Source organism: Xylocopa sonorina, chromosome 4 (assembly GCF_050948175.1).
Source record: "Xylocopa sonorina isolate GNS202 chromosome 4, iyXylSono1_principal, whole genome shotgun sequence".
Taxonomy (NCBI): domain Eukaryota; kingdom Metazoa; phylum Arthropoda; class Insecta; order Hymenoptera; family Apidae; genus Xylocopa; species Xylocopa sonorina.
In genome coordinates this window covers 7,881,461-7,906,507 of record NC_135196.1, presented here as the reverse complement: position 1 = coordinate 7,906,507, position 25,047 = coordinate 7,881,461, and the positions used below count along the sequence as shown (strand labels likewise).

General features: G+C 44.0%; 1 protein-coding gene across 8 annotated transcripts in view; it reads right to left on the bottom strand.

The window, feature by feature from the left end:
• Positions 1 to 4,928: 4,928 nt before the first annotated feature.
• The window catches only part of LOC143422621 (uncharacterized), a 458,375-nt gene continuing 438,256 nt past the window's right edge, over positions 4,929 to 25,047 (bottom strand). For 7 of the 8 annotated variants that reach the window (XM_076893399.1, XM_076893398.1, XM_076893402.1 and 4 more), the window contains 9 exons: positions 19,913 to 20,027; positions 13,213 to 13,484; positions 12,613 to 12,948; positions 10,069 to 11,596; positions 9,878 to 9,981; positions 9,387 to 9,767; positions 8,921 to 9,004; positions 7,472 to 7,638; positions 4,929 to 5,395 (listed from right to left, as the gene is read on the bottom strand). In XM_076893399.1, the coding sequence (XP_076749514.1) occupies positions 5,041 to 5,395; positions 7,472 to 7,638; positions 8,921 to 9,004; positions 9,387 to 9,767; positions 9,878 to 9,981; positions 10,069 to 11,596; positions 12,613 to 12,948; positions 13,213 to 13,484; positions 19,913 to 20,027 (3,342 nt within the window). In that variant the 3' untranslated portion in view covers positions 4,929 to 5,040. The remainder of the gene's footprint in view (positions 5,396 to 7,471; positions 7,639 to 8,920; positions 9,005 to 9,386; positions 9,768 to 9,877; positions 9,982 to 10,068; positions 11,597 to 12,612; positions 12,949 to 13,212; positions 13,485 to 19,912; positions 20,028 to 25,047) is intronic. The other variant, XM_076893405.1, reaches the window with a different exon arrangement.

The following is a 25,047-nucleotide window of genomic DNA, read 5'->3' as shown; positions in this document are numbered from 1 at the left end:
CTCCATTCAACTCGATGTTATCCGCTAATTCGACTAATGGCAGTACAATATCGGTACAACTCACTAGTTGATGGCACGGGTCCGCATATGTACAAATATGTAATACCATATACCACATACCATTTAAATACATCACATATTTATCATTTTTTTTTTTTGTTATATATATATTCTCCATATAGATATATATATATCATTCTTTTTTTTGTGACGTGGAGGGACTCGTTTGTACAATTCATGCATATCTTCGTTACTGTTTCATTGCTTCGTTTTATCGTGCCTTTCCCTAAGTTCTGAGTAAACAGCCTCCAGCGGTGCATCTCACGCTCACCATTTTGCTTCAAATCCAGAGCCTCGGAAGCTTTAAAGCTTTGCGTCGTGGGCTTTAAGTACAGAATCGGCTCTAAGTACAGAATTTTCTCCGAGAAGGTTAAGTAAAGTGTAAGCAATCGTAGATATATCGTTATTTCGTTTTTTTGTTAAATATATATACATGTCTGTATCCATAGATACACTCGATAAGAATCATTAACCCTCGAGACTCTAAAAACACATTTAATTAAGTTACGTCAGTAACGTTCGATGACTAAGTACATCGATATATCGTAACGTAATCAGAAAGAAAATTGTTAATCTGGAGATAGGTTAAATTATATTTTCATAATATTCTCTGGATTTAAACGACTCGATTTCCAATGGTTATTACTCGAACGCTCGCGTCTCTTCTTTACCGCTAATTACGTCACGTTTCACCTCGAATCTCCTAAGTCTGATTAAGAGTTAGATTACATACATATAATAAGAATTACATTAGTAGAAACTTAGTTTCTGTAACAAGTGTATTGTCTTAAATGATATGTCTGCTAATTTTTTTTGCGGCATTCGACTCATGCCCCGAACCTGTGGTCGGAATTCATATATAACAGTTTTACACCTTAAATGAACTTAGTTTAAGATTCGAACCGTCTACGATCTTAGTTAGTACAATAGTTAATTATAGATTTCTAGGATTACGTTCGTTTTATTCGCTCTATCTCTCGTTCATCTCCCGTTACTGTCTCGCATCGACCGGGGGGCCGTTTACTCAGAGTCCACAAAATCGTGTGTTCTTCTATGATCGTAAAAGAAGTATACCCACGGGCCGCAAATATCTGTGTGCTGTTCGTGATTTCGAAAAAAATAAACACACGCGAAACGCGTCGAACGTTCGATGGCAAAGTACTGGTTCTACTTTCTTCGTTTTCTCTCACTGTCGATAGTGATGTGGTCAATGAAATATATTAAAAATATCCCTCTCGAAAGAATAATAATGTGGCCGGGGAAACGAAAATCGATCCCTCGTGTGCAGTTTTCATCTGTGTTCGACGGGTGGTTTTCGAATTGTAGATATTATATAACGGTGCCCCTGGCCATACGTCTTTTTTTCTTTTTCTTTTTTTTTTTTTTGTCGCCTATCGATACGCAATTCTTGTCTGTGAAATGAACGAATGGTGTGTGGCCGGAACGTTTGTCGTTTGAACAGCGCGTTACACAGTTTCATTTTCGATGGATTCAGGGTGCGTAGAAGGGGTTGGAAAAGGGGAGAGCGGAGGAAACACAAGACACACACGCGTAAAGGACAGACGATCCTCTCGTAAGCTTAAAATCAAACGAACCTCCTCGAATGCCGAACGTCAAACGAAAAATGTACACCTTTCCGTCGGATTCCCGCCGTTTCGCCCTTTCGTTCTCCGTTCTCTCCGCGTGTTCGCGCGCCATCGCTGGTTACAACGTTACGACATTCTCGCTCGCGTACATATCACGGACTAAAAACAAGATTGGAAGATTTAAAGCCATCGTTTACGTGGATTACCTATCATTTTGTTCATTCATTTTCTTTCTTTTTTTTTTCGTTTTCTCTCGTTTAGTCTCGTTTAAAACTTGGCAGATTCTTTTAAAAGCATCCTCAGTCACTTGCATATCTCTTTTTTTCGCTTTTCTCCCTTTTTACACGTGAAAAGTTTAAAAAGTTAAAATGTATATCGTGATTTTTTTTTCTTTTCGTTTAAATTCCTTTTAATGGTAAAAGTTAATAAGAAGAAGAGTGTTAACAATAACAATATCTTTAGGTAGAGTTAGAGCAGCTACGATATGGCGGACGCGCTCTTGAGGAACAACATCGTGCGTCGACCGATCAGGACCGTCACAAACCGTAAAACATCGTCGACCATTATCCCGTCATCTTGTCACGTTTTTAGAGCGTTAAAAATTTTGCTGGGGACGATGTTCCTACATATATACACTCAAGAAGAAAAAAAGAGAAAAAAAAAACGAAAAAAGCAAACAACGTAATACGAAACAAGTGGAACAAGCGACATCGAATACCTGCCGTCCGGCAGGATTCTATGGCAACGTAAACGATAACTAACCGTTACAATCGTTATAATAATAGTTAACATAATTAATCATTTAATTTAAATTACGTTTGTACTTACTTGTCAAACAAGGTTCCAAATATAAACTAGAGACAACGCGCAACAACGTGATGGTAACAATTTACAAATACAATTAACGCAAACAATTATCCAAGGCACCTTACATATAGGAACATCGCCGCCTGTCTTCGAATGAACAAGTTATCGTTGGAACGTGTCCAGGTGCGACTCACCACCGTTGTTCCTTCAAGAGGTCCTCGCTCCGTAGTCCCTAGCAAGGTAGAAAATCAAGCCAAGTATATATATACTTTATTTATAATATATAGATCCCTCCTAAAACAACCTAAAACCTAGCCTACGTATTATTATTATTATTATTATTATTATTATTATTATATTATTATTATTATTAATATTATTATTATTAATATTATTATTATTATTATTATTATTATTAATATTATTATTATTAATTTTTTTTGCGTTAAAATTCATTCGAATTGTACATACAGACACTGACGTTTAGAATTTATGTACAGACATGTACACGGATTATGTACACATAGAGCGGATGATCTAGCGTGATCACGTTAGTCGACTAATAATCCTTCCCTTTCTTCCCGTCGTCTTTTTCTCTTCACCTCCCTTTGTCCACCGCGGCTCATTTCTTTTTTCTTTTCTTTTAAATAAACCGCCGTCTCCTACCGCGTATCGGCGCGCGTATGTATAATGTACTCATGGCTGTATGTATAATCAATATATATGTTACAGTCCGACCGCGATCCCACGATCGATCGCCAGTCCGAAGTGAAACTTGAACAACGTGTGTCTCTCTCTCTCTCTTCTTTCCTCTATAGAGAACTATATTTCGCCTAGGCTACGAGTCATCTTCAAATTACATCGATCTGTTTATACATATGTATAATCGTGTATATATATAATATATATTAAAATTTATTCTGACACATAAATATAGTTAATATATATATTATATATATATTAAGTAACAGAGAGAGGCAACAAAAATCCATGGGGGAGTTATCAACAAATATCTACGAACGTCCCTCGGACAAGTGAACCGTTTACTCATCGACATTTAAATACCCTAAATGTAATTTAAAACTTAAGTATGAACTAGAGCGAACGTGCAACAAGTCGCATCGGTTCCTCGGACCGCAGGATCCGCTCGCGAACCGTTCAACAGGGATCGTGGCTACGCGCTAACTCTAAACTGAAACGAATTTCGATCACGTTTTATTCGTTACTCGATGAATTTGAAATTTACCTACGACTCGAATTTTCATCCCCACAATCCCGCGTTTGCAGTCGAAACATTTAAGAAAGTGTCTGTCGATCGTCAGTAAGTAAGTGTTTCATCCCTTCTGCAAGTCGAACGATTTGACACGTAAACCGATCTTGTCGCACAATAAATAAAAAAAAGAAAACAGAAAAGAGAAACCGTAAAAAGAAAAGAGATGAAAAGGAGAATAATCTAAAACGTTAGAAAAAAAAAAAAAAAAAAATGAGAAAGAGGCAACAGGTAACAGTTAATGTCTTGTGGCACAATTCTGGGAACATTTCACGTGCATATAGCCATATTAGGTACATCGAGAGCCGCGAATAATCGTTAGAGCGCACTAATTCGTGGCTAATTTCTTATCTAACTCGTCCAGTGAAGCTTCAGCCCCTGCTAGTCGCTAGTTTAGAAAAATGAAACTTAAAAACGCTATCCGGCGTGGTTGGCGCCCTGCAAGGAGCTCCCCGTTCTAGGCCATTATTTTTCTTCTTCGCCGACGACGCTTGTCACGCGCAATGTCCTCTCCCGTTAATCGAACGAAACGGTAATTAAATAAACAGACGGAAAAACTTGCACGTTCGATTATCATCGTGTCGACGATGCCGTTGCTGGACCGTCGCGACGTTCCGTCCGTCCCACGTGACACGAAAGGGGACTTCCGTTACCCTGTCTCCTCGTTGAACAGAGCTTCGACTACGGCTGCGAAGTGACATCCCCGAAGTGCCTCTACCCTCGTTTCGTCGTTCGATTTCGAGCCTAGATTTCCATTGAAAACTAGCGTGCGTTCTGGCTGTTTCGTTCCATTTTTCCTATTTTTCCTTTTTTAAATAAACGACGATAGAGGCGCCGCGCGAACTGTTCCTCTATATTTTCAATGCACGCATCTATCGGTATGATCGCGTTACGTTAACTTACGGTATTGGCTGGCCTGGCAGAGAACACGCGGGGGTTTTCGTATCGCTCAGGTCCATAGCGCGTATAAGAGGTATTCTCGTTTCCTTTCTCAACTCGTTTCATTCATCTCGGAACTATATATCTATCTCGTGGAAGGTGTTCTGTGTTTCTACCTCGTCTCGAACGTTGATCAACGTCCCAGTGGCGCGCGAGGCTTCAGACGTGACGCTGCGGTTCGACACTCTAACAGCCCGCTGTCTCATTTCTTTTTTCCCACGCGCTCGCACCGTACTTCGACGATCGCTATTCGACTCGCGGTTTCCCTTAGTAGCGTCTGCCTATGCGTATGTAGCTCGCGCGACCGTAAAATACTTTCCTACCGTACCGTTACAGCCTTCGTTAAGGTAACTTTAGTTGAACCGGTTGGGCATCGTCCTATGGTGGCCTGAGCCGTGTCGGGTTGTGCCATAAATGCGCTGGATTCTGTGTGCCGGTGTCGCCATTGCTTGGAGGCAGTTGCTGCTGATTGTAGTCTTGGGCCTGCGATGAAACGTTGCTCGATTGCTGCTGCTGTTGCTGCTGCTGCTGTGGTTGCTGCTGCTGCTGCTGCTGTTGTTGTTGTTGTTGTTGTTGTTGTTGTTGACGCTGTTGCTGGGTGGTTTGTTGGGATTGCTGCACCTTCGATTGCTGCTGGACAGGCCTCTTAGATTCCTGACCCGTTGAATCGGGCGAGGGTACCGGCCTGTGGGATTTCATGTGCGCGCTTCTGCTTTTCACTTTGTTGAAAACTCTGCAAGATAAGTCGAACGTGCGCGTTAGACGGATGCTCCCTTCTTGGGGAGGCATTTCAGGTTGGATTAGGTCTGGTCGGTGCAACTGGTACTCGTGTGGAACAAGATCTCGGGGTAAGACCGTTGATGGGATCGCTGGACTAGTGCGCCGTGCAGGTCCTAAACTACTGATCGAAGTCAGACAGTGGAGGGTTGCTCTCGAGGCCACCATCCTCTTTGCGTTTATAGAGGCTCGAATTCTTTCAGCATCGACGGGTCGCGTTTAAATTAATGCAAAGTATCTGTCGCACCCTGTGGCAGTGATAGATGTGCGCGACAGCTATTGTATTTTAATGACAAATGGCTCTGTGGAGAGAGTGTCATCCAGAGTCATCTCGACAGAGGCAGATTTGATTTGATGGTACAGGGCGTGATAGAATTGTTGGTACTGTCTATAAGTGAATGTTTAATATAAATATACCAAAAGTATTTTTGTGTGTGTACGATATACACGGAATTTAAGAGGTTGGTGGACTTAAATGTTCATTCTATACGCTTCTATGTAGAGGACTTAACCGCATCCCATTTCTAGACGGTTTTACACTATTTTTCGTAGCGTGTATAGGTTGCCAGTGCACGAGTTCTAGTTGCACGGGCCTGGATTAAATCGTTGATATAGGTGAACACGATGCTTGGAATGGATAAGTAGCATACAGACTATGCGTGTGAAAGAAACTGGAGCTAATTCGATGGCATTACGATAACAGGGGATTGTTTTTGGATCGCTATTGCTCTGTATAATTTTGATGATTTGTAACTTTCGTGGGATATATTCGGAACGATGCATTTGGTGTTTACAACAATGACAACGACGTATTAACATCGAGTTAATTAATGACAGGTCATGCGTATGATGCGTTGCAACATTAATTATCAATTCTATGGTAATGCAAACGTTCTAAATATTTATCGTCGGAATTATTCATCTTGATGCGTACTGTGCAACTGTACTGGAACGATTGCAATTCAAATGAAGGAGAAAGGCTGGTTCGCAACGAAAGGAACGTAAAGGAGCGATAGCAACGTAAATGTAATTTATCTGCTGTGACAAGAGTAAGAGAAAAATCATATTCTCCTCGCAATGCATGTGTAAAAGGCGATTAAAGAGGAAACGAAAATTATCTTTATGTGACATAGTCATATGCTACTAAATACGTGTAATTAAACAATGCACTACGTTTTGTGTGTCTATTTTATATGTACATCGATGACATCGCAACATTCTCTTGAGGCCTCTCAATGTGCACGTTCGAACAATCATATCGATGTAGCTATAAGACACGAATTATTTTCGAGAAACGATTTAATAAATTATAACGTAGAAAAAATGCAAAACAGCGATAAGCACTTAGTAGTAACACTGTTTCAATGAGTTCGATGTACATCGCACAGAGAATAGTGCAGGTCTTCATAAACATATCCGACTTGCTGCCATAAAATCTCCTGCACAACTGCTGTCTCCATGTTCAGACATTCGCAAGCGGCGTGAATATTGGCTAGCAGCAAATAGGATACAAGCATCGTAACGAGTCATTCTGTGTATGTTTGTAGTATAGAGCGTTAATAAATATCAAAGACATAATTAATTTTCTATTTAAACATCTAATCTTAATACACATGAATTTCGAAACCATTTTATTCTTCGAAAGAAAAAAAGAGATAGAAATGATCAACCCTCCTGATATTTATCAACCCTCCGTCTGCAAGTATGCAACCTGTAATTGAAATTGTAATCTACAAAAATGGACACTGAGTATTCAGCTACGTGATTCAAGAATAAATAAATATATGCAGTAAGGCTCCCCATCTCTCTCTCTCTCTCTCCCTCTTTGTCTATCCTCCCTCTCTCCCTTTCTGTCTCTGTCTAAAAGGAAGCATGGTGTACTTTATATTTGTGCTTGTGCCGATACTTGCCGCTCCGTACCCGCCGTGTAATTAAGTCGCTTGTGTCAGTGGCTGACCCGTCGTTTATTTATTTCGAACGGACACAATATTTGTCTCTTTTTCTTTTAGATTAGAGATTATTGGAGACTTACTTCCCGCAAATCTTGCAGGGGTAGTGAAGTGGGGTGGGCACGGGTAGTTGTTGCTCAGAACTAGTGTGAGTTTGTGAGTTGGTGTCGACTGTGGCGTGGCCGGTATTGCCGGTTTGGGCGGTTTGGGTGCTCCCGGCCATCGTTACTGTTACACTTCCGCTAAAGCTCTGACAACACAAAGAAACACAAAGCCAAAATAAACAACACAAACAAACAACAACGACGTACGACGGCGACGACGACGACGATGACGACGACGACGACGACGACGACAATCGACGGACAGAGATAAGTGAACGCAGTGAGAACGGTGGTATTCACGCAACGCACAACGCGTTTGTAACCTTGTGAGAAGAAAGCGTGAGAGAAAAGTAGAAACGACAGGTTCAACAACAAGTCAACATGCGACATTTAAACGTTCACGCGTATATATTAGAATCTACGCGTGTCGTGTGGTTCACGCGCTGCGCGTATTTAATCCCTTGCCTTTCTGACCGCGGTGGCCGCCATCGCGGTACCAATTCTTCTGGATCCAAGCGAAACGAAGACGCGTCGACGTATGCGACAAGGTCTCGATTTAATTGAACGTGGACCACGTGTTGTATTCGTATTTTGCGAAACCTGTGCGACACGTTAGTGCACGCAATTAAAGTGGTGAATTAACGTGACGCGTGTGGTTAATGAAAAAAATCGCAAGGCAAGGGATTAGTCGAGTACGAATCGATCACTTGCTGTTTTTGTGTCCGAGCTAGAATGTGTGTAAACGTTTCGTTGTTTTCTGTATCGCATAAATCTAATTGTTTCTTTCATATACGGACATACGAGAACTTGCTATAGGCATTCCAATTTTTAATTTGCAGAGTAACGATTAATGTTCAGCAACTGATAATTAAACAAATAGTACGTGAACGATTTTAATATTTAAATCTAATGAAACCTTTGTATTCGCTCAAGAAAAAGTTTATAATGTCACATAGAGTTATAGTATTTCTAACGCTTGAAGTCGTTAGCTGTTTTGTATTCGCTTATTTAAATTTCATCGAAAATCTCGATGACCTAAAAATGTCAGAAGCAGGTTGTTTGAACGATTCATACTCGATGCTTGACGAATAATTATGCTCGATGGAAAATACAATAACAGTCTCGATAATCGTCTAGACATTTAACCATCGATCTACGCTTGTCGTTAAAGGAAAAATAAAAAGAGGGACATCGGTATATGCTCGATGTCGCATCGTATATATTCATATGTAGTCAAAAAAGAAGCAGTGAATATTTAGTTATGTTTAGCGGCTAGTAAACTCTGTTACTCTGTTTGCTTTGTTCTCTGGTAAGTAAATTCGCAGTACTCGTTACCGTATGGAATTATTCGTATTTCGTATTGTATTAAGTAAAGCTTGTAGGTAAAATATAGAATACATGGAGAGCGGTACGAGTTCTGGTACTCACATCGGGGCAGTCGTATGCGAATAATCTCAGCTCTCCGTCGCTGGTGGTCAGAGTAGCCGAGTTTTCTCTCTCGTTTGTCTGTAACTGACGAAGGAACCCGGCGTGAAACGAAAATTGGATTACGCGACTAATTGTAAATATTACACAAACACCATGGTAGAATACGTCTCTCGTACAATACGGATTTGTATGACGCGATAAATGCACGGAATTTTCCAGGCATGAATAAATACCAAACAGTATTAAGGAAGAGCGATTTTATCAAAAACTTGTGGAAGGTAAATTGATAATCAAGCAATTTTAAAATTTCACTTTACTTCAAACGTACGAAATTAAAAGAAAGAGAATGAACGTCGATTTCGTGCTTAAAAATAAGATGATAACATAGAGTAAACGCGCGTTCACTCGACGGAATAGAATTTGATGGAATAAGTAGACGATCGGTTTTAAACGGAACTGGACTCACCAGAGTACGATGGAGGATCGATTTGTCGTCGCTGAAGTCCATCTCCGTGACGGACGCGATGGCGTCGCGCAGCTCCCTGGTGTCCTTGCAATCCTTGCTCTCCGCCTTGATCTTTGGTTTACCGTGGCGGACACGCAGTCTCTTGTACTCGTCCGGGCAGAGCCTCTTCCACAGGTAATAGAATTGCACGCACTGTTTCGCGGACTTGCCACCCACGTCTCGCGAGATCGCAGAGAAGTCCTTGTTGTACTTCAACAGGCCCTGATAGAACGCGTCCATTTCCTGCGACGTCCAGCGGTCGGACTCGTGGCACTCGTAACTGAGCAATGGGTGTTCCGCTGGTAGTGGAGGCGTTGGTCTCATCAGCTTCAGCATCGCTTCCTGAAAACGAACGTAGAACCACGTTGACGCAATCGATAAACATACAATTTTGCCGCATGATCGATAAACACGATTCGGTACGCATGGTAATTAAATAGAAAGTATCGTACACGAATATTCCCTTTGCACATGTGCAGCAAATGAAGCGCGTACTCTTTGTTTCTTCCTCCACCTGGTACCGCGGCGCAGCATGCAAATTGCAGATACATTTCCACTGCAAAAACGAAAAGTTCTTGCATCAGACGGAAACAAATCTAACGAGAAACAAGGGAAACAAGTCCTCTCACTCTCTACTACTCACATTCGTTATTCGTCAGCACGTTATTTATACCAGGATCCCAGAGCAGATGATCAGCCTCAGGTTCGCCCTTCCCTCTGTCCCCGTCACTGCCAATGGGCGGTATCGTCGCCTGGTACCTCGTCCCAATGTTGATTCTGGGCGGAGGACCATCGTTCCCTTGCGAATCGTCCGAACTGAAGTCGGAGTCCCTCTCGTACTGATGGAGCCTTGCGTACAGGCCTGGTCCAGGACGCGAGGGATCCAAAATGGGCGGTGGCGTGTAACTGCTGTCCCAGTGTCGATCGCAGGCTTTCCTCAATCGCGACGGGTACGAGTGTGACGCGGTCGCGTACAATCCCCCGTCCATTCGTGGCCTCTTCCTGCACTGTCTGACAGGACTGCCCGTTGGCACGTTACTGGGGTTCAGAAACACGTCCTCGTCCATAAGCTCTTCCTTGATCTGCTCGACGGGAACCGGCAAGTTCCCGCAAGGCGTCTTCTGTCTGAGATTGTTGCTCTTAGCGACGTTCGTCTGTATGAGAAACTTGGTCGGGTTCACCACCTGCTGTTGATTGAACTGGCCAGCGTTGTACTGATGGTTGGTCTGCACGTTCAGGCCAAGGTTCACGGTGACAGGTTCCATCTTAGGTGTCGCCAATCGCACTTCCTTCTTGAAGGTCAACGCCGGGCTCAGGGAGCCAGTTTGCACCAACACATTCGTCTTCTGCAGCCCCGCTGTCTGGATCAGCTTGAACTCCCCGTTGTTGTCCACCACGATGCCCGCCAAACTACCGTTGCCCAGTCCAAAGTCCACCAAGTTCTGGCTGCTGATGAACTTGTACGATTGTATCTCGAATCGCCTGCGGCTGGCGGTGGTGAAGTCCTTTGGGGTCGACGACAGTAGCGGGTCCTCCGAGTTTGGCATCATCTGGTTCTGCAGAGCGTGATGTGGCGACACTGGGAAGCTGGTACCAGTGAAGGACACTGGTCCTGGCGACGAGACAGAAGATGGCGGTAAAGAGGACAACGGTGATGGCGCTGGTGTCGCGGACAACGGGCTTGGCAGTGGCGAGTGCGGGTTCGGTGAACCGGAACCGTAGAGGTCCGCGTCCGCTTCGGATTCGCCTGGCAATACCTCGCTCAGAGCTTCTTCGACCGCCGCCGCGGAGGACATGGTGGTCGCGTAGAAGGCCGCGGACAGAGGCGACGACACTTGCCTCACGTTCTCCGGGTCCTCCTGCGGACTGAGCAGGGGGAAGCTTCCGGTCAGGAGACCCTCCTGGCTCGCTGGCGGCGTTGGATATGTGAAACTTGGACTGTCGTGTCTGGTCAGAGGCGACGGCAGCGGCGACTGCGTGGGCAACGTGTGAGGACTTTCCGTGTACTGAGCACCGTAGGTGCTGAATTCTGCCAATGAATCAGGCAATGGCGAGTTCACCAGTGCCTGCAGGTCTGGGTTCACTGTGTGCTGAGAGGGATATCGGTCCTCCAGGGTGATGTCTTGCAGTTGCTCGGTGGGCTGTTCTTGCAGCAGGCTTGCTGTCTGAAACTGAACGATTTTCGTTCTTATTAATTTACTTAGACGAGAGTATTCTCTTGTAACTTGTATCTGAGTATATAAAAATATAGAATATGTAAACTAACTAAAAAAATACGCAATATTCAGTTGCATCTCAATATTAAAAATGTTTGCCTAAATCCAAACAGTCTAACCACGATTGCTCGACCATAAAAATTTTAGTTCGAAGAACAACAGTGGAGCGCCTTCTCGATTCCTATCGACGATATCGGTCAAATTCGAAGAGCTCTCGTAAAAAAAGGAAAATTGAACTCGTAAAAAAAATATCGAACTCTCCAACGAACGGACGCGAAAAGTTCGAGGAATAAAACCGTACCATCTGCGCAGTGGTGGATGGAGGCATTACACTGGAATCTCTGGTATCCGTGGATCAGATATTAACGAGGCTGCTCGATGGGAAGTTTGGGAGACGGCGAAGAGCCGGGCAGGGAGTAAAATATTCGGTGGATAGGTAAAGGACGCGAGCGATTTCAGCTGCTTTTCAAACGGTACAAAGCGGTGTCGTCGTTGTCGTTGTAGTCGACGCCAACTACTTAGATAATTCGCCTTATTAAATTCTGCGTCCGGGGCGGGACAGCACCCCCTGGCCCATCGCGTAATTGAAACTAAAGCGTTTTCGACGCTTGGCACGGAACGAAGAACGGGACGCCTGGACTAATTAGCCCGTCAAAGGATCCGGGATATTGTATCCTTGCATGAACTACGAAGACAGGAACGTTCTTCTCAATTTCCTTCGAGCACCCCAATCTTCAGCGATCTTGCAGTCTCACCTCTTTGACTGAGTAAAAATTGCCAACTAGAGGGTTGTCTATGTGTGACTTTAGAGAGGGCGCGTGCAAGAGGATTGTTTTATTGTGATTTTTTCATTTATATTTAGTGTTATATAATATAAAGCAAATATAGAGGAACGAGTTAACATCGCTTGCAATGATTATATTATAAAAAAAACAACTTGATAAAAAATTCAAGGGAAAATAATTACTCACCTGAAGAGAATCAAGTTGGGTAGCGTGAAGCAGAACGCTGTCAGGAACTGCTGTGACTTGTTGGAACACTTCATCTTGAAGGCTGGGACTAAAGTAACCGCCGTCTTCAGAGTAACCTGTCATAGAGAAACTGTCCGTAACACTAGGCTGAGCTTGAGGTTGATTATTTTGCTGTTGTTGTTGCTGCTGTTGTTGCTGCTGCTGCTGCTGCTGTTGTTGTTGCTGCTGCTGCTGTTGCTGTTGATTGGTCGTTGGTTGAACTGACGTTTGATACGTCAGGTGCAATCGCTGCCCCGGATCGGAGGTCGTCCTCTTCACAGCCATTTTGGTGGTACCCTACAAGATAAAAATTTCAATTTCAGCATTGTTGCCGAATTTATGTTCCATTAAATAAACATATTTTATATATATATTAAGGAGGAAAGTACATATTTTCTTTTCTCTGTCCAGAAGTACTCTTACTTATTATTTTTCCAAGGCAATCTTTTCTCGCACCTTTACACGAAGAAAAATTGAAATGTAAACTGAAGTACTGAAGGATGAACCAGAGATGTAGATAAATGGAGAATGGCAATAAAAGAGTAGACAAAGAATGAATACCTTTAGAATCATGTCAGCCAACGCCTGCGCCTGAGCCTGGGTCTGCGCTTCTTGCAGCTGTTTCTGCACGGTCGCGTGCCCGGAAACGGTGATGTTGGGCTGCCGGAAGTGTTCGCCATCGGAGAGTCTGCGGACCTTCTCCGCGGAGGCCAATGGTGGCGGCGCTGGTACCGCGAAGCTCGTCTTACCGGAAATCTGCGACGCACTGTCGGCTTGTGTTGTAAAAACTGTCGCGTTCGTACGAGGCTGTTGGTTCGTGCTCGAATCTGCTGCTGTAAAATTATTATTTATTAATAATAAACGAATAAAATTAATTTTCTAAAAATCTACGATATAATATTGCAATACAAACACTATTCTATGTTGTAATTTTTATTCTATGTACTTGAATGTACGATTAATGTTTCAAACAATTATTGCGTTTGTTATATTCTTCGTGACGTGAATTGTACTGTATATTGAAAGGTATTCCAACAATTTCTGTTGTTTCAAACAAATACAGGAGAAGCCAAAAAAAGAATCGAATCCGTGGTAATTAAAATTTCCATTGAAATACAAATATTAATTCTGAGCGTAGTTGGTACAGGATGTTTGACCGATCCATTAAACTCCGCTGTCCATTTCCGCCGTCATTAAACAGTGTTTCGATAAATTCCAATTCGAAAAACTTCACTGTTTACTTCATCTCGGTAGTTTAATTTTCTCAAGAAGAGCGCGTCTGTTTGCATGTAGCTTTTCTGAATTTCGTTCGTCGATAAAGCGTGCAATCAGGGCGCATGCCTGTCAAAACCGGTACCCTCCCCTTTGAAACCAATCAACGGACATGTTTTATGTCTTGTTTATTTATCGAAGTACCTGGGCGAATTGTACTTGCGTGCAGTGTAATTGTGGCTCGTTCGCCCTTACAGAGAGCAGTTCACCCGATATTTACTGGTTCGTACTCTTAAATATGGCCGGGTTGTAACAGTGAAATTTATCCGTGGTACCGATTTCCACGTCCAGGACGAGCATCGACAGCAAACGTATCCGCGAAAGGCACAGCCCTGGCTGAAAAATACGTCTCCCGGCGCAAAACGTCGTTTACGGCGGCAACGATGCCCGACAGATATAAACGGGAGCGCATCCAGGGTGCAGCGCGAGAAGGAAATGGGATCCAGCGAGCGTGCAGCTGTGTATCGCGGGAGGAAACTTTTTCACGACGATTTCCATGAATATCTGGCGACCGCGTTCTGGCTAGCAGCCCGATGCTCCCTCGACCTGCCCTTTTTACATCGCATTATACACCGCGGCCATGCTCGCCAGGCGTTCTTGCTCGCCCTTGACCAGCGTCGCGCAAATAAATCAACGGGAACAAATTAATATCCGTCTTTGACTATTGCCTCCCCCGGGTGGGGGGATAAATTGAAATGGTTGTAAACGGTTTTGTTCGAACGACGGAGATGGGAATTGTAACGGCGGGGCCGCGATCGATCCTGATGCAATCCGTCGTGCGTAATATCGTCAACGTTTCGACGAATTTCCTTTATATTCATTCTTCATTCGATCGTTCCTGCTACATTTTTCCTGAGTTACGGAATGGTATTTCCGCGTGATTCGTTGCGCGGGTCCCATTTAATTAGCAGTTAAAGTACATGTAACTAAATAACGGTTACCAGCGTCACTGGCTTCGTTTCGTCGCGCATTCTGTTTTACAAAAAAAATGGAAAGTTATTAAAGTGGCGTATCGCGCATACCGGAAATTTATTGGAACGGAAGAAACGGTCGACGCGCGAACGAATTTAAAAACGTAGTATTTTAATCAATTGTTTAAATGAAAAAGCTTCGAAATAGTAGAAAGAAAAAAGGAGAACAGCTACAAGCAAATTGACGAAATGGCGTAGTACCTTCTATATTCTAACCCAACCAAACAATTTGTAAAAAGAAACTACAGTTGTACTAAAAATTCAACTCGCTATTTTTCTAATCTCTGACGAATCTGATCTTCGCGTTTCTCGTCCGTTCCTCCTTGCAACGAACGCCTGTAGGAGCTCGCGTCCCGATTTACAATAAAACTTACGGAGTCGCGGCGATCGATAAATGAATATTTCATATTAACTCGTCGACGAAAATTCATGCAGCGCGCGCCGACGAGGAGCCCGTCGTTGCATTTTTCAACCGGTTCTACACACATAACTTTATGCGGACCGCAAATCCATTTGATGGCCACGCATTTGTACGGCCCTCCGCGGCGACGTAAATCCGCGCGGGCGAAACCGCCGGGGATTTTTGCAAATTGCCAAGCATTGATCGCGGCGAAGCAGATTGTCCAAGTGGACCCAGGCTCCCTCTCCGCGGATGTTGTTTTTACTTCCACGCGTCGAAATCGTCGCGGTTTTTACCGCGTCCGGGGACAGCTTGCGGAAAAGCCGGGTGATCAATATTTTTTCAAGGTCTCCACGGCGGAGAACCGCCGTTGGACGAATAAAGGACAGGCTGCGCGGCCTTTGAACCGAGTACGATCGTTAAGCAGCACGGTGGGAAACGCATTAAAGAATTTTTCGCCAACTACCCTCTTCTATTCTGCGCGAATATCTTTCACGTACGATTTTTAAATTTACAGAGTTTGCATAGTTTTTAATAGCAATACGATCTATGAAAAGGTTTGTATTTCATTTAGTTTCAAAGAGGGGTACTTTTCGTTCTTCAATGTGAACTAGTATTGACAATTTTATGGAACGATAATAACTAACTATAACAAGATTTGTAGGTGTGTTTAATTTTTATATTATCTACGAATAATTCCATATTCCTATCGTAGTTTTCTATCCAGAGGCAATTTTATTCGACTCAATTATACGTCGGAAGGTGGTACGCGTTCTCGAGGAGCTCCTAAACTCTTGATGGCACATATTCTTTATCCATTTGCCAAAGTTTCGCAACGATCAGCAGATAACCGTGATATTTTCCCGTACCGCCATAACCAGCGCCGTCATCTTATCGTACTTTTCGTCGAATTGCACCGATGCACCCGGCAACGAGTAATGCATCGTCAGCACCGGGTCGTACTCCGGCAGGAACCCTCGGAAGTTTTGTGTAAATCGTCGTTCCTACTTCTAGAATTATCGCGTCGGTATTACTTTCAAGTTATGACTCGGTTCGAGCGTTTTGCAGAAACGGTGGATTCCTAATTAGAATCTTCTGCGCTCTTTAAATGTCCACGTATCGTGAAACTCTAATTTACAATAAATATCATTACTATTTCGATAAGTTGTTGCGTGTTTTTAACAAATCTGTTTGTTAAAATTATTAAGACGACTATGCTTCGATTGTTTTACGAAGCCGGTAACGTTAATTCGTGATTACACGATGTCCTAAGCCCTCGTTAAAATCACTCGTTACTAACTGTCGAGTTGTAATTCATTACGTTCCGGGGAATTATTTAGTTTTAATAAATGAACGATCCCGCGGTTGACGTTCCACAGATTTTAAGTATTTACGATGGCGTTATCGCGGTAATTGTTGGAAAATTCGCGTTATTTCTGGGGACGGGCATCGTTACTCCTGGCGTACGTCATACTTCGAGCCAGCTCGCGTCGCGCCCCCAACCGCCCGCCCCTCTGTAATCATTTATTCATTTACAATCAATTTATCTGCTTATGAATGTTTCGTTCGGCGAGCATGCAGCTTCCCTAAATATGCAATGAATATTTATGCCGCGTTTGCCGCAACGCATGCGGCGTTCGCATCAAAGCGCACGAACGTGGGAACCGTTCCTGTTTTTTCGCCTGTCCTCCGTGTTCACGTTCGCTCGCTCCTCTCTCGTCGCCAGTTATTAAAATGAACAATCGTCTCGCGTGAAGGTGAATCGAGGTTAGAATAGAGCGCGCTTTCGAGCGAGGAGTAAAAAGTGATTGCTTCGAAGTTGCGCGAGAGCTTTGTTCGAATGAAAATATCACGCAAGTGCAAGTGTTCCCGATGTGAAATGGAATTAATTGTGTTTTCGAAGTTAATCGTTTATTAAAATACAGACGAGACTATTTTTCGAGTAAATGGTTTTTTTTTTCTACGAGAAAAAAGGAATTATGCGAGCATGAACGGTTCGATAAGTTAAAAGTAATATTTGTTGCAAATTTATGCGCAATTGTTACCAATAGAGAAATAATATTAATCTACCCCGGTAATTAACATTCTGTAACTGCAATTAATTCGAAAATTTATGGCTCTATTAATTCAGTACGCATCCTTTAATATTAATCAGGAGATTCGGTTTTTATTGGTTTACGTATGGTCAAACAATAGTGGAAATAAGATTTAAGAAATGTTCAAATACATTGACAGTGCTTGAAATTCCTATAAACGAATCAATTTGTGCAGAATGCTCGCTTTAAATAGAAAACTATTATTTCTTATTCCCAACTACGAAATCAAACGCAAGTAGAACATATCAATGCATAGTCAGACAAGGCATTACAATTGGAACAAAGTGTCCAAAACCATTAATTCCCGTTTCTTAAAAGTACTTAATTTCATTTTTAAACAAAAATGTTCAACAGCGTATGGAAGTATTTATTTTTGTTTCAAATTTGAGAGATACACTTCAATACGGAAATCGTCGCATCGAACTCGCAAGTCGGTGAAGCGTCGTCAAGCTCTTCAGCGACGTTCGTCCCGAGACTACGACCAAACATTGAACCGTTTGGTCATCGACAAGCAGCACGACTAGTGACCATTCCCTCTAATTGCATCGATACGTTGACGACGGATGGCGCGACGCGATGCGTCGTCAGCAGGTGAATTGTAATCATCGGCTGATCATGGGATAAATTGCTCGTCGATCGATCGCGTGGTTCCGCGCCACGCTCTCGACCAATTCCATCGATTCTTCATTTTAAACAACCGATCACTGCGACGCACCTTTCGCGTCATTCGTCGATACGCGATTAACGCGTTCGCTATTTCATATTTATTCTTTATTTACTTGCTTTTAGCCGGCATATTGGTTTTCGCGATCGCGTATGTATTTCTCTTTCGATTGAAAACGTTTCGTACCGAACGCGCGTCAGATCTCTCTATCCATCGACGATGGATACAATCTATTCGTTGTACTCTATCCAAGACAATCAAGAACCATCCACGGAGCATGATAATTACATTACAATTTAAAATGGCATCAGACGTTTCCCAGTGGGATCTTCTCGGGAAAAAGCGACGGCCCCGTCTCCCGTAGCTCTTGGCAGCGGTTGGGCCGTGGTGGAATGGCGCATAAATCGCTAACGACGCGCACTTTGTTACAAAAGCGCAGCCCCACCGGCAGCCTCGCGCCACCAGCCAGGGCCATCGCTGCCGCGGGTTGATTTATCGCTCGAACGTGGACAATGCGAGAAATATTCTGGCGTGCTCGCTTCGTAAATCACAATTCTTCGGCAGTCTATAGAGCCTCGGGGTTAGTAGAAGGGGGTAGAACGGGGGTAGGTGTTCACCCCGCCGGCTGGGATATCGCGCGAGCTTCTGGCGAACGTACGCGGCGGCCCTCGCGGACGGACAGACGCGGGCAGGGTGGAATACGGATGCAACGGGAGACGGAGGGTGGCTGTGATACGGTTCGATTGAGATGCGCGCGTCGTGGATCGCATGAATCATCGGAATCGCGGGCGCGAATTTTGTGCCCTCAGCGGGCACCATGATTGGATTAATATTTCGCGTTTTGCCGGGAACGATGATTGAGGGCGGCGCGGAAACCCAGCCTCGCCTTTCGATGCTGTCCCGGGAGTGCTCTCGCGTTTTGTCTTCGACTCTGTCGTTAAATCTATTGTTTCTGCGTTTACAAGACAGTATTTAAATTACTTCCATTTTTGTCTGGTATTTTGAAAATGAATTTTGTGTATTCAACCCCTGTTCGAAATAAGTAACAGTCTTTTCACCACCACCAACGATTCGCTATCGTTGCACTTCACAATCTTTTACGATCACGCAAAACTTTACTACGCCCACGTTACAACGTTCGTACCAATTTCAGTTGATGCTCCGTTATTATAGTTTACCAGGGAATTCGGCGAGCATCCGAGTTACGTTAGTTCCGGCGTTAAGCATCCGCGGGTGTACACAGAGTAGTTCGACGACAGATTCTGTGTAACCAGATGTCACGTCAGACTCTTGGATCTGTCTAAGGGAAAGTTAATGCAACTCGACAGTTAATATAACTCGGTACGCTCCTTATGATTACAGTTCGCGAAGCGTATCTACGACGGGTAGAGAGACAAAGAGGAACGTCGGCTGCCAGGGAGAATCGAGATACGTTCCAGGGCACATAAATCATCGAAATCGTATTCGTATTCCGCGGGCTCTTTGGATTCCCACGTTACTTAACGTTATATCAATGTCATTATTCAACATCCCGATACGAATACGAGTCACGCGAACAGGAAATGTACATTTCGACTCTTTCCTCTTATAGCTAGTTCTGTACTCGTGCACGTCGTCGATTCTGTTCTTTGATGATTGATTAAGCCATTGTAACTTAAAAGAAATTGCATTTTTTTTCTTTTAGTTTCTGACAGTCTATGGACTTGGAAGTTACTTTTTTAAAGTATTCCCTTCTTATTCGTAACAAAATTAAGTCTTCCGTGTCTTAAACAATGCTAACTGCTTCTGTATGAAATGAATGTATTTATCAAAATTCATTTTTGTTTGAAAGATACGTTTAATAATTAATACAACTTACCAGTTGTTCTTTTCTGTATGATCTTCTCTTCGATAAGCGCCCTCACACTGACGGACGCAGTTTGTAACGGCGGTCCGACGACCTCTTTCTTCTCACTCTTCTTGTTCTCAGCATCCTGAAACAATCGCAAGTGCTACGTGTTAGTAAACTGAAAAATATAACACGACTATCATCCCTACTAAAAACCTTGTCTAAAACTAAAAAGATATTCGACGCGAATCGATTCTCCTTCATCAGTTTTCATCGCACACCCGTTATCAGTCCACCCCAAGGATCTTATTAAAAATTTTAGCCAATTATCGAAGACAGAGCAACGTCCGTCGAGTAACGCGATCCCACTCGACCCGATTATCCGTAGTTCACCGGTCGTTCGAAGTCTAATATTTCTTTTTTCAAGCAAGGCTTGCTACGAACGGATCGATTAGAATGTTAGAAGCGCTTAAGCGAGGAAAAAGAAAGAAAGGGAGGAAATCCAGCGAAGAAGTAACGTGAAAAAGGGTCGGAGAAGAAACGAGGATCCTCGTGGAATGAGATTGAAGAGATCAGGCGTTTCAGGGACGGATTATAATGGAGAACGGATGGAAGATAAAGATGACAGATGTAGAAGAGGAAACTATAGAAAAGAAATAACCGTGGAACATTATCTCATATCATTACTTATTCCCAGATTGTCTTTCCCACCGAAATTCTTCAAAAATTACAATTAATTAACACCAATATAATCTGCAATCGTTGAAACCTCATCTACATGAATTCCACACTTTCACGTTTCGCATCTTTCCTTATTCATCCGATAAAAAAGAACAGAGCACGTAAAAAAAGGGTCCATTCGAAGCTACACACAAAAGCTAGCCTGGCGAGACCGGAAACCATTAATCACCGATACATCGGCAGCCTGGTGGTCACTGGCGCTTTGGCCGTTTCCTCGACAAATCTTAGCCAAGCGAACGCATCTCGCGTCGAATACCACACCGTGTGACCTATAACCCGTGGCTCGTTAATCACGGCGCGAGCGGTTAATCGGAAACGCATCCCCATCGCCGAGTGATACTTCGATCGGCGCGGCCGGATCGCAGATTAGTGGTCCCGATGAAACGAAGGGTTAATTGTGCCGGTCCTTCAGCCGCAGCGTCGGCAATTAGCATACGTCCACGTCGGACGTGCATATATCTTCGTCCCGTTTCACGCGGGCCCAGTCCCTTTCGAGGAGCCATGCATCACCCCGATACGCGGCGGCTCCGCGTCGTCATCTTGATGAAACCCAAATGACGCACGTAGAGGGAGATGGAGACAGCTGGGGGTTGGATACAGGGCGAGCTTGGTAATCGCTGATCGTCATCGTGCTCCTCAATTTCCTATCCGCTACTTATCGATACGCGCCCACGATTCTCTGTGTCCTTTACACGTAATTGTACGCGCGTTTGTATAGGATGTTTGTGTGGAGTTTTGGATCGAAGGTGTTTGTCGATGTTGATCAGTCTGTCCTTTTTATAACTATCTATCGTGCGTTATGTATCCGTGGATGAAAATTCTGTGAGATTTTGTATAAATTGCAGCTGGTTGACATTGTCGAATGGTATGATTGAAAATTGAATTTTCTAAATATGTCAGTTACCAGGGAAGGTTGTTAATAGTTGATATCTGATGAGGTACTTTTTATTAATTATAAATAGAATTGGAAATATATATATATAATATATAAGCTGCGACGAAATTGAACTCTGTCTTTGACGTGGCGGTACCGCGCTCGCTTCATGAATATTGATCGGTGGTCGTTAATGCGCGGAATTGATTGCGGAACGTTCGCTGGCTCCGACTCATCAATTCGATCCGTGTCGATTCCAGTCCCGAACGCGAGTTCTCCTGTGTGTACCGTAATGTACACACGTTCCGCTCTTTTTTTTTTTACCCTTCTACTCTTTCCCTCTTTTACCTCTTTCACCCTTTTTTTTTATCTCCCCAGAGCTCGAACGTGGAGTGCTTCGTTGCGTTCGAGGGACACCTTTTTTTATGATTTTCCATTTTCTTGCATGTTTTTTCTTCTACTTTCTCTCTTTCCCTTTCTCTCTTGCGCACGCGCGTTTTGTTTTGTTTCGAGCAAGGATGAAAAAAGAATAGCACGGATAGATGATCGAGAGCGTGATTGTTGTGCGGAATAGTGGATTTCAAGTAGTGGCTGTGTTCTTTTAGAAGTGCATTGGGTGATGGTACTTCTGTGAAATTGTACCATCGTGTGATTTAGTTCTATGCTTCCACTTTTGCTGCAAATATATGCTCGCGGAATTTTGATGTACTCAAACATTTCACTAGGTTTAAAAATTGTATCTTTTGTGATGCATTTTCAATGCTTCACCGTTTGTCTGTCAAACGGAACCAGCCAGATTCCACTCGACCGAGGATTACTCTTTAATCATAGAGGAACGTAGAGCATTGTCAGAGTAGATTCGCAGGTGTGAGAAATACGAAACCACGAGGTTGAGTTCAGTCAGTCGAGCATTTTCGTATTACTTAAAATCCGGTAATCCCGTTCACTGTGCAACGCGTCCGCCTGACAAAGCCTTAAACCGTTTCGAGCGGACTATTCTCGCGCCAATTTCGCCCCATATTCCGGGAAGCACGTGATTCTCCAGCGAGAGAATGCGTAGCCGTGTCCAGTTTTTTTCGTTTCGTCGTTCTTGAGAATGGAACGCGTGCTAAGCCGAATCTATCCGAGTGAAAATCCGCTGAAACTGTTCGAGCACACTCGCGACCACCGATTCTGTAGCAATTTATAAATCAGCGCCACGTGCAATCTGTTTCGCCGTCGAACAAATTTTCAAAGTCTTGTACTTGAAATATAGCGCGATATTCCGTATTAATTCCTTTAAGATTTAACGAATGAAACGTTAACGATTACGAGCTATCCGATGGTACTCGATGCAGTTGTAAGATTACGTAAGCTTTGAATGGTACTCTGAATTAACTCTCAGAGTTCAACTAGACTGGAGTAAGAAACAGATGAACGAGAAGTCTCGAAAACTTTGGTGATGATACAGTTTACTCTTCTGGAATATTAATCTTTTAGAGTGGAGATCAGTTTTGACGATACTTCTCGTTCCGTCGAATATATATTTCAAAATTACTTTTTCTTCTATCATAGACTTGCATAGCAAGAGATTACAGGTTACGAAATCCCATACACGAAAGACTACTCCGTTTAATCGTTTCGAAAGCTCGCCCGTTAATTTCACGTCCTCCAACAGGTACACCTTGCGAGCAAGTAACAATCCGACCCCGCGAGCCGTAAGAACATCCCCGGAGGCGCAGCCGGGAACCCATTAACGACACAAAGTGCGCGAACGCCGAGCATCCACGGGCCCGCAACGAATATCCGAATGCACTCACGCCTCTCTGTCCTCCGCTCGCGAACCATGAACGCTCGAAGCGCGTGGCCCTGAACGACCGCTAATGCTCGATCGTGAACAGGGCCACGGCGGGCATAAAGGGCCGAGGCCGCGGTCATGAATATGAATGTATGTACACACAGATCAGAATGAATGGATCCGGACGTGGTCGCATGAACGGAAGGCTGGACGCGGGACTGGATACGGATGGGTGCGCGTGGGCGAGGCGCACCCTCCTCGGGGACGCGTCCGGGGCGGTGGCGAGTTGAAAACTCGGGAGCAGCCCCGTTGAAAATCCGGCTGGTAACCGGTTCAGATTCAATCTGCATAATGGAGAAAGCCCGAGACAATGTTTGCACGGCCCTCCTCCGACCGCGCGGTCCCCTCGGCCCCTCGATCTTTCCGCCGGCAGCCGCCACCACCGTCGAAGCAAAGAGCTTGTTAATGGGTTCATTTGGATTCGATCATCGCCTTACCTTTCGAACCACCCTCGCGGCTTTCCCTCTCGTTCCGATCTCAGCTCGTTTACTCGTTTCACCTCTTTGTTCCCTCGAACGGTTTCTAAGTTTTGTTTCCTCCGGTTTCCTCCGGTTTCCTCCGGTTCGTTCCTGCTTCCGCGAGCCCTTTGTGCGCGCGTGGCGCGAAGGCGCGAGATGGGACGGGGGATTGGAGAACGGTAGCGTTGACGATAGTGGGAAGCACGAATAAAGGTCTTCAGATGTCGCGCGAATGAGAGGTGAATTTTTTAGCAGTTTCAGCTGGAGTACTGTGGTAATTATCGTATGGGTGACTGGGGTGGGGTTGCTGCGTGTGGAATATCGGATAAGTACGACTGTGTGATATTCAGCACGCGTTCTCTGTGAAGTCCTGTTTCATTCCTGAGATGTTTCCGACTTTTCTTCGCAAAGTTGCCTTCTGTGTCTGTTACTTTAAGAATTATTCGGATATTGGTACAGTTGAACTATTTTTAAGTTCTGAATTTTGTACCTGAACAGTACTACTTCTCAAACCGGTTCTTACACATTTTTTTTGGCTGTAGAGCCGTCGATTTTCGAAATGTATTTCCAGAAACACAGTGGAGGCAACAGAGAGATTCGACACGGATTTCTTTGGCGCGCGGTTAGAAATCGAATTTTCCATTTCGCGGTGCAGGTGGTGACGAGAGAGTCGTCAGAGGGCGAGGAAAAAATCGGTAAGAAATCGCGAACGGGATCGCTGCGAGGGTGGCTCGAGTTCGCATTCCTTTTCCTTTTCCACTTCTCCGCGCGAGCAGAAAGTTCGAACAGACGAACTCTTAATAAGGTCAAGGGAGAGGACCTGGGCTGTTGCAGTCTTCGGAATAGAAAGATCAGCGATTCTCCCGCCTTCTTCTACCAACTTCCCCCGATTCGCTTCGTCGCCTCTCTCCGCGCTGATTAAAAATGTCTTTACGAACGCCGTGTCGTTTATAAGGAAACGCTGAAAGGGATTCGTCCGTGGAAACTTTCTTCCCGCGACCTGGATACAGCGAAATTGAACCTGGAAATGTTCCCCAGCTCCGATGGGACGATAACGGAATTGGGCCATCGAGCATGGATCAAATTTAATATCTCCTTCCATTAAGCGCGCTTTACGTCGCGTGTTTCCGAGTGTTTCACAATTGAACGCGGAACTCGTTGCTTCTTTTACTCTTCCCTAACACTTTCACGATATTCGTACGGGTGATTTTACGTGGAAATTGTTCACAGTGATTTCTTGCGACGGAAATCGAGT